This window comes from Tenrec ecaudatus, chromosome 14 (genome assembly GCF_050624435.1).
Source record: "Tenrec ecaudatus isolate mTenEca1 chromosome 14, mTenEca1.hap1, whole genome shotgun sequence".
NCBI lineage: Eukaryota > Metazoa > Chordata > Mammalia > Afrosoricida > Tenrecidae > Tenrec > Tenrec ecaudatus.
The window spans coordinates 97,978,893-97,989,197 of record NC_134543.1 but is presented as its reverse complement, the minus strand read 5'-3'; the positions used below and the strand labels follow the sequence as shown (position 1 = coordinate 97,989,197).

The following is a 10,305-nucleotide window of genomic DNA, read 5'->3' as shown; positions in this document are numbered from 1 at the left end:
TTATATCCGTAGAGCACTATCGTATATCTGTAGTTTAACAAGTTTTTATATAAACCTCAAAACCATTATCCTGTGGCTGATAGATTTTAGGAGCCGAGTGGAGCCAGCAAAAACTGCTAGGAAATTCTTGCATTAATTCAAGTAAGAGATAAGGGCCCTGACAGGGAAAGATGCAGGTTGCACCAACCAACCATATTGGTTACATATAGTACCTGGAGATGATAGTGACCTTTAACTACCAGTTCTTCAGTCCACACGACTTAAGATTATCTGCAAACCCAATCCAAACTTCCTGAGTGGAGTCCCATGACTGACCTTTCAGGCTACAACTGACAGGACCAACCATGTTCATCTGATCCAAAATCAACATAAAAAAAAACAGCTTTATTGATAAAATATTCAGTATATAATTCATCCTTTAAAGTGGGTTTTAGTGTATTTACAGATATGTGTAACCATCACCAGTCCGTTTAGAATATTCAGATGTTATCCATACTGATGGCTATAGTCTTTGACTCTCATAAGTGCTTCAAATCATCTTCAGTTTTGGCAAGCAACTTTGTTATGTACAAATCACAGATCGTTAGTCTTCTTCCAATCCTGATAGCCTTCATATCGTCCAGCTTCTCAGCATACAAATTGGAAAAAGTTAAGGAATAAAGCCCAGACTCACTCCTTTTCCCAATTCTGAACTAGCCAATTCCCCTTGTTCTAATGATGGCCTCTTGACCCACATACAGGTTCTGCATGAGCACAGTGGTCTAGCACTTTCATTCTTCATGCTATCTGTACTTTGTTGATCTAGTCAAGTGCTTTCTCATAGTCAAGAAAACACAGGTAAATGTGTTAGCCAAGCTCCATCAGGTATCAGCAGTGAGAGCTGTCATTTCATGTGCTCTTCTGAATCTACCTTGAATTGATGGCAGTTCACTGTGCATGTGTGGCTAGCTGCTACTTTTGTTTTTTAAGTTTTATTGAGATATAATTCATAGATCATATACTTTCATAGTTCAGTCATAAAAATTGCGTATACATCACTACAATCAGTTCTGGGACATTTTCTTCCTTCTTGCATTCATTATTTGTTCCCCATTTTCCTCCAACATTCCCCCATTCCCCCCTTGTGTCCCCAATAAGCCATTACTATCTCTATTTGCTTCTCTTGGGTTTTATATACTTGAAAGCATATTTTAAAAATAAACAAATATTTTTAAATGTTTTAATTATCAAGTAAAACACATAAGACAATTAAAACAGGTTATATCCATATCTCATAACATTTCCAGAAATGAATTTTAACCTCATTTATCTTCATTCACTAGTTTGAAAACATTATTTTTGACAATATTTATAAAAGACAGGTCAAGAAGTCATGGATCAAATTTGGTAGTACCCTGGTAATTGGAATATAAACATTTGAGTCTTTATTTGCTCTGCGTGAATTTGTGGCTGGACTTGACAGTGGTGGAGTTCCTTGTAGCCAATTTGCACCCAGGTACTCAAGTTGGGGACTGATGGCTCGTCTTTGACTTCACAGAGCAGAGGCTCCTTGGAGTACCACAGCCAGAGCACTAACTGGTCCTGCAGCAGGCAGGAGCTGTTGCCTTTGTGCACCACGGCCCTGTGGTACCAGTCCCATGTGAAGATAGGTAGCAGGATGGTATAGGTGTGGATGTGCCATGCCACTCCCTTCCCTAGAGGACCGCTGGGCACCCAGTCACACTGCTTCATCTTAGTGAGGGACACTCAAATCCTCTGTGCCTCTGGCTCTCACGCTTGACCCAGTGTCCATGTAGGTGGGAAATTCAAATTCTACCTGCCCAACTTGATGGCCAGGTAGATTGTGTATAGTAGACAGTTCTGTTTAAATGTGCTGACATGAGCCTATCTATTTCATGATGATCTTGGATTTGGCAATGATATGAAATCAAAAGTATGAGTAGAAACAACAGCAAAAATATTAAATGTAAAACTTTTGTGCTTCAAAGGACCCCCATGGAATAGGACAAACTGTAAGGAATTCTGGGGCGCGAAACAGAACCAAAGATCCAATCGGCAAAGTTTAGATGCAGGCTTTAGTGAGAGGCTTGCGGGCGGATTCAGCAACTCAGGGTATTGAGCTATTGAAACCGCGCCTTGGGGAATTTAGGCTGCGTTCTTATACCCCTGCTAGCAGGCACAGCTGGGAAGGATCAAAGCTGGGGAGGATCTGTGCACACCGGGCTTCAGCAGGGAAGAGTTAATTAATTTTATCTATACGCCCAGGATGGGTAGAGAGGGGTGCGCTTATCTTAGAAAACATTCTGACTTCGGGATGAGCCGGCTCCAGGTGTTTGGGGTTGAGCAGGGGAGGGGGAAGGTCAGTGAGAGGGAGGTCGATGAGAGGTGAATTCTAAAAGCCAAGCTGAAGGCACCGGATTTAAAATGGAGTCTCTTTTGCCAAGACCAGGCACAAACTACTTGTAAATCAACTATCTGATAAAAGATTTCTATTTGGAATATACGAAGAACTCAATAATGAAAAACAATCCAATTTCAAGTGAGAGAGAGATGGCAGTTTTTCAGTTACACAGCTCACAAGCATACGAAAGGAAGCTCAAATGTGTCAGATGGCTACAATCAGAGACATTACTAAGTGCTGGTGAAGAAATGGAAAACAAAGACCCTAAGGCACTGGAGCTAGGTAAAATGGTGGCACTTTGGTGAACAATCTTAACAGTTTTTCAAAGTTAAATAAATAGCTACTGTATGATTTAGCAATCCCACTCTTAGGTAAATATCTAAGAGAAATAAAATGTCTACTGTATGCAAAATTACACGAAAATGTTTCTAGGAACTTTATTCAAAAAAGCTCAAATATGAAAACTCAGATGTCTACCAGCTCAGGAATATGGTTTAATGAGTCTTAAACAGGAGTTTTGAAGTTGAATGCTCTTAAAAAAATGTGGCATTGTCAACACCATGGAGAATTTGGTCATAAAAAGGAGTGAAGTATTGATATATGCCACAACATGGATGGACCTGAAAAATAAGCATATTATGCTAAATGAAAAGACCAATCACACATTAATTATATGAGTCTATATATATAAACAGGTAAATCTGTAAATACAAAGAAAATTAATAGTGTGGGGAGATGGCAGGTTGTTGCGGCTGCTACCTAAAGGTTTCTTTTTTGAGGTGATAAAAATGTTACTAAAATTGATTGTGGTGATGGCTGTACATTGTAAAAATGGCATAGATGCCATCTGACCATTTCTGACTTCACAAGTGGGAAGGAGAATCAAAATAAGCATCAGTCTAAGGCTGATTCCTGGGAAGCGGGATCAGACATGCTTCTACCCTCGTCTTTTAACAACACGTCCCATGGCTGCCACTCTAATTTCCGCTGTTTGAGAATTCACAAACAACTTGTGGACTGTGTTCACAATTATGAGTTTCAAAAAATTTAATTGGGATTTAACACATATAGCTTTCCATAGTTCAATCACGTCCAGTAGAACTATACAATAGCTACCACCATCCATTTCCAGTCATTTTCTATCTGGGCTCCTTGACATCATCTCCCTATTATCTCCATACATACCCCCGCCCCCCACCTGAGGTTTATTAGGAAAGTTAACAGGATTTAATTCTTTGGTCAGGACAGTCTCTTAGCCATGTCCACATTCATGCCTCTCTCTGGTTCTCAGCTTGTCAGCCACTTAGCCCTTGACCTCTACCTTCTCTAGCAATCTTACAAAGTTCTTCTGGTGCTTTTGGTAAATGTCCCAAGGGAACCCAGGTGTTCTTCAGCCTGAAGGTGTTCCGCTCTAGCTCTGTGGTTTAGAGAATACACCTTCCCCAATTAAGTGCCTAAAGGTAACCCACACAAGGGAGCCTCCTGTCTGGACACTTAGCTTTCTTGCTCTGTGGACCAGGAAACCCACGTCTTTGTCTCATGTTCTTGATATGGCTGCCACTTCTGTCTCCTGGATCTCAGGGTTAAAAGGACACACTCTGTTCCTGGCTCTTTCTTGATGGGAGTTAAGATGCTTCATCTCGGCTTCTGAGATGGGGCCCTGGTGCTGTAGTGGTTGTGCATTGGACTGCTATAGGCAAGGTCAGCAGTTGGAAACCACCAGTTTCTCTGCAGGAGAAAGAATGGGGCTTCTGCTCCGGTCAAGAGGTAGTCTCTTGTGCCCCATCCGACCCCACCACACCGGTGTGAAACACTAAGGGTGTGCAAGAGACCAGCAAGAGGAACAGAGCAACGAAGTCCCCAGGGAATACCAAAAGTAGACTGTGGGGCCAGGGCGTGGCACTCCATCAGACTGGACCAGAAAATACTCCTAAAGGTCAACAGATCTTGAGTTATTTATAGGCTTTTGTCATTGGTTTTTTGTTGTTTTCTTTTTATTGCTTTGTTTTTCTCTGTCTTGTGGGCTTTGGGTCTCCACTCTGCATTCCCCCTCATTCACAATGATATGACTTTTTGTTCTGATGATGCCTGCTACCAGATCCCTTCAACACCTCCTGATCACGCAGGCTGGTGTGCTTCTTCTATGTGGGCTTTGTTGCTTCTGAGCTAGATGGCCGCTTGTTTACCTTCAAGTCTTTAAGACCCCAGACACTATATCTTTTGATAGCTCAGACCCCATTAATCTTAACTGTTTTCAAATAGGTGTTTTTAGAAGGAGCTTTCTTCAGTATAGCTGTAAGATCTGTTCGGTACATAGTAAAAACACTTTTTACTTCATAAAAGATACTGCTTTCTAAAAATTTCATTCAATAAACTCATTTTAATAGTACAAAAAATTATCTGCTTCAAGTCATTAATCTTCCATATGATTTTGTGACATGACCTAATATTTTGAACAAATAAATACAACTAGGTAAATATTACAAGTACACCTGCCAAATGCAAGAAAGCAGAGATGATCATTATAAAGCCAAATTGTTTTTACAACTGATCATTCCAGAGTACCCAAACTTCTACTTTTTGCATTTACAGAAAAGAAATATAATAACTACCATAAGAAAGCTAGTGATGTCTTTAAAAGCTTTCCAATAAATTCATGGAAAAATGGAACACTTAAGTTTAAAAAGACCATGTGATCTTTTGACCTCTATCTCTGAAACCAATCAAGGATGATAGCATTCATGGAACCCCTAGGAAATTAACCTGATCCCAAAGTATAAAACCAATGAAGACAAAATAGCTAAACAATATTTTTAGAGCTTAAAATAAAACCAACAATAACAACAAAATCATGATTAATATTTGACTAAAGGCTGTGGGAAAGTTTACATAGCTATATCCTTCACATAAACTATTATCAAAGGATATGTTTATTTTTTGTATATGAAAAGAGTGTGGTTTCAGGACTTGGTACTAATATTAGCTCATTAAAACAATGAGAACTTGACAAAACTGAGGTTTGGGATATAATATTTGAAATGTAATTACTATAATACAGACATAAAAAAAACATCAATATATTTACATATATATTGAGCCAAATGAATGCACTTTCTCTAAAAAATATATACTTAAGAAAACACAAATATACACTATATAATAAAATATGGCAAGGGCCTCAAAAGAAGATGGCAGCCATTCCAATAGCTGAGTGCTACTGCATTCTCTTAATAGTACTTCTAGGATGGAGAACAAGGAGGATGAGTAGTTTATATACAGACAAGTATGTCTCTAGCAGAAGCCAAGCTACCTAAAGTCAGAGTTGTCAATATGGGGATAAAGCTAGTTTTTGTTAGTAGTAATATCCCCTTTTATTTATCAAAGTTGTTCTTTGTTTTCTTTAGCATATTAGCATATTAAAGATATTGGTGGAAGAAATTTCCCTTAGTATCCTACTACTAAAAGCTTTAGACGAAAGATAAGCACATCGACTGACAGTCTATGTGAGCCTGTCATCATCTGTGACCATAGAGTTTTAGAAAGTATACAAAAATTAACTATAAGATTACTAGAAGGAATTTTCCTAGACTTCTATAACTGAAAAGGCAAAGGCTAAATAGCAATAGAGACTCTAGCTTATCACTATTAAATGCATCCTGCTTGGTTATTACACCTGTAGTCCACGGTCTATTGGTAGCAATGAGTCTTGAAGCAGATCTCTGTAAATTTGCTTGACAACATTCTTCAGGTAGTTGTCCTTTAGTGGCACATTAGATAAAATGGCAGCAATTTCATCTTGACTGGTAAGAAGAATGATAGGTTAGTTAATTTTTCTGGTAAGTTAACTTTCTAATATGATAGGTTTAATTTCCCTGGTTATAGTCTTTCAGTTCTCTAGGAGTACAAAAAAATTGGAATGCTTGGAAATAAGGAGACTCTTTAGTTTACAATGAGATTCCAAAAGCTAGGCGTAGGAACCAGTTCTGTAACAGTGAAGCTGTTAACCAAGCTGCTTTCTCTGGCTCTAAAATCTAAGCTATTGGTGTTTGCTGACCGAGTTGCGGTGAGCGCATTTTAGCCCTGCCATTGTGCAAGCTGTCGGCTCTGTGACTGAAATGACAAAATATATCACAGCTTGGTAGAGATGAGATATTTTTCGGTCTGGTTCCACAAAATGAAAAAAGTATTATGATTGTACAGTTTTTTTAACCAATTAGTCTATTTTTAGGACAGAAAACTTAGATAGAATTTAAATATGATCTGGATTAAGCCAATATAGGACTTCCTTTCTTGACTTCTATTTTCAGTAAGAGTATTTTAAAAATGGAGCAGGTAAAAAAGAATAGATCAATGGTCTCTACACCTACTGGAGACAGCAATAACGGTTACTGGCTTTCAAAGAACAAATTCTTCAAAATGAGGTTGGAGAGAAGTGACACATCACTCAGCACTCAGCTTTTACTATAGTCCACCTACTTGCTGACTATCTTAATGAATCTTCCAAACGAAATAAAAAAAGGTGAAAAAGTATTTGGGAACCCTACCATGCCCTTTACTTACCCAGTGTTGCCAAGGTGAATTTGAATGGAGAATGGTAACAGGACAAATGGATAATGGGCTGAGAGAGACAAAGTTAACTCAAACTTAGCAAATGCTATAGAACTGGAGAATAAAAGCTTCAATCTGTAAAAGACAAAATCCACAGTTAACAAAACACAAAAATAAACTGAAACAAATACATTCCTCTTTTATATCAGCATAAAACACATTGGTAAAAATATTTTAATAAGTTTTTGACTAATTACATACTCAGTATTATTAACATCTATGTTCATGAGGTTATAATTTGGTCCCCATCTCTTTAAAAATTCTATCTCCTCTCCAAGAAGTCTGCAATGATTCACTACCAATGAGATTTCTTGAAGCATCTGGAAAAAATAGATGAAGACAAAGAAGATAAAATTGACAAAATAATAATAATTTATAAATTATCAAGGGTTCATGGGTGGGGGAGCAGGAAGGGAAGGAAAAAATAAGGAGCTGACACCAAGGGCTCAAGTAGAAAGCAAATGTTTTGAGAATGAGGGAAATAAATGTACAAAAGTGCTTGATACAGTGGCTGGATGGATGGATTGTGATAAGAGTTATACAAATCCCCAATAAAATGATTAAAAAAAGAAGGTAAATTCATAAAAACATTTAAGCATTTAGTGATTTTAAAAATAAAGAACCTAAAGAAAGCTAAACAATTGAACACATCATTTCAGTGCACGTGGTTACATATAAAAAATTTAAGTTCAAAAAAAAAATTTAAGTTCTGCTTTTTGAAATAGAGAACATACGTTTTCCTTTAAGTACTTCAATCAGACTTTACCTTGGAAACCTGATGCTGTGCTGTACATTTCTTCTTCCAGGATTCCTGTTCTTCAATATACTGGAAAATAAGCTTATGAACTAAAAGGGAGGACGGAGGAGCTTTATCTTCTGGGAAAAAGAAAAAATAAGAAGGAGGGTATTATTTATTCATGTTTTATATAAACTAGAAATAGTAAGGTTACATAAAATGGGTATTTGCATATAACCTAAAAACATTCTCCTATATTTAAATAAGTCCCCTCTAGATTACCTGTATTATTTAATACAGTGTAACTACCATATAAATAATACTTCACAGTGCCTCATGGATTCTGAGTGCCATGACCACTTAATTGCTTCTCTTTCCCTCCTGAATTTTCAACCCACAGTTGGTTGCATAAGTGGACATAAAATCCAAGGAAACAGAAGGCTGACTGTATTCTCTTCTTTTTGATTTTCAAGCACATACACGATGTTTCTTATTTTCAACATATACTGTGAGCTTAAGGCATTTCTACAAAAATGAAAATTTTTATCACATACAGAATAAAACTTAGTTTAACATTATAGGCTTTAAATGTAGTATAAACACAAGTTCTAATTCTGGCTTCTCTTACCAGTTTAGTGATCACAAGCATAACACTTAATTTTGATGCTGTGATTTAATTTGTAAAATAAGGAATACTACCTATCCTTATAGTGTTGACATAATTAATACATGTGCCTGTTACAGAGTGAATATTCATAATGGCAATTTAAAAAATAATTTTATTGGGTACTCTTACAGTTCTTAAAACATTCCATACATAAGTTGTATCAAGTATATTTGTACATATGTTGTCATCACCATTTCCAAAACATTTTCTACTTGAACCCTTCTCCCTCTTTTCCTCCCTCATTTTCCCACCCTGGAGAACCTTGATCAATTATACATTGTAATTATTATTTCATATCTTACACATCCGTTGTCTCCCTTCGCCCACAATTCTGTTATTCGTCCCCTTCGAGGTGGGGTAAGGGAGGCAATACATCCAGATAACTTTTAAATTAAAGAAACAACTATAATCATTACTCAAGGCTAGAAATAGATTTCATAAACTTATCATTTTTAAACTCCACATACTCCTATTTGCACCATTGGTCATGTAGTTTTATGTTTAACACATATTTCTAAAGACAAAGTATTCTGATTACATCGAATTTACCATGTGAAGGATTTCTCAAGAATAAATTTATACTTGTAAATTACTAAATTACCAACAGATGCTTAGAGATTCAAACTTACCATCCAAAATCGATTGAAAACTGAGGTCAGTAATCTTCCTGCAGTCCTTGCCCAGGAAAGGAAGACCAACTAGAGAGATCCAGAATAAGGTATGGTAAGTGTTTTTAACTCTCTGAATGTAGGCCAAATAAAACCAGTGCTTTAGAATCCTACTGCTTCTGAGTTGCAGGAATTTTTTAGCGGTAGCTGAAAGTTACTCCTTGAATCTTTGAAGCATATTATTTTCTACATGTGGTACCAGTTCCCTTGAGACTACTACATTGATTGGCAAACCTTTGAAGGAACTTTAAGGTATAGTACACAGCTATGTTTGTCAAGGCCTCCTCTGACCCCTAACTTTGTGCAAAGACAATTTTATTTTCAAGAACCCTAATGAAGAGTGTGGCTCCAGGCTATGTATGATTTTTTCCAGCCTCACTATTGTAATTAAAAATGTCCTCCTGGAAGTCCTCAGGAGGAAAGCTGGAGTCCTCAACTAGAGGTCATGCCGTCTCTGACTGCAGCTCCCTCCCTCCACTCCCACTAGCTGTGCTTTTTGAATACCTGCATTCCTAGCCTAGGCACTTCCATAGCACGCCTCCTGAAACCTTATGGAAAGGGGCTAGGAGGGACGCTTGCAAACACAAATTATGCAGTCGAATTTCCCACATTTAGGGAAATCGCAGGGGTCAGCACACCCAGAGTGCGATGGGTGAGCCTCGTCCTGGGAAGACCACGTTCATGGGGAGATCATGGTATCGCCCCTGCCAGGTAAGTATAGCAAACCTTTTTCTCTAATTGGACTGGATGCTCAATAGTTTTCACCCCCAGTCTTTCCCGGGACTTCCCCTCTGTCCTCAGGTCTACACAAGTCTTTTGCTCGAGGTTCTCTCAACAGTGAGAGTCCCCACATCTGCAGTGAGCAACTGGACCCTCACCGGACACGATTCCTGGGAAATATTGAACAAGGGGGAGTCAGTACTCTTTCTGGGGTGCTTATACTACAGCATAAGAGAAAGGTCTGATGGTTACTTTCATTGTTGATAGTTGTCTAATTGACAATTCTGGCACATGACAACTCAGTTCAGCTCTCCACAGTTCAGCTTCTCCAAGGGAAATATAGGTAGTTATGAACCTCCCAAGAGGTCTGGTATATTGAACTCCTAACCACAAGGCCAGCAGTTCAAGGCGATCTGCTGCACTGTCAGACAAAGATAAGGCTGTCTCCTCCTGTAAAGATTTACAGTCTCTGATAGGGTCACGATGAGCTGGAATAGACTCAAAT

The 10,305-nt window shown here is 38.1% G+C and overlaps 1 protein-coding gene and 1 non-coding gene across 2 annotated transcripts in view; both read right to left on the bottom strand.

Annotated features, from left to right (window-relative positions):
• Positions 1-1,306: 1,306 nt before the first annotated feature.
• KNL1 (kinetochore scaffold 1) overlaps positions 1,307-10,305 on the bottom strand; it is a 72,741-nt gene continuing 63,742 nt past the window's right edge. The window contains exons 22-26 of the mRNA XM_075530959.1: positions 9,042-9,110; positions 7,776-7,885; positions 7,211-7,329; positions 6,962-7,084; positions 1,307-6,201 (exon numbers count right to left, since the gene is read on the bottom strand). Coding sequence (XP_075387074.1) covers positions 6,069-6,201; positions 6,962-7,084; positions 7,211-7,329; positions 7,776-7,885; positions 9,042-9,110 — 554 coding nt within the window. The 3' untranslated portion in view covers positions 1,307-6,068. The remainder of the gene's footprint in view (positions 6,202-6,961; positions 7,085-7,210; positions 7,330-7,775; positions 7,886-9,041; positions 9,111-10,305) is intronic.
• LOC142426906 (U1 spliceosomal RNA) lies at positions 9,636-9,799 on the bottom strand. The gene has a single exon (XR_012779786.1). It is a non-coding gene; the product is annotated as a U1 spliceosomal RNA (small nuclear RNA).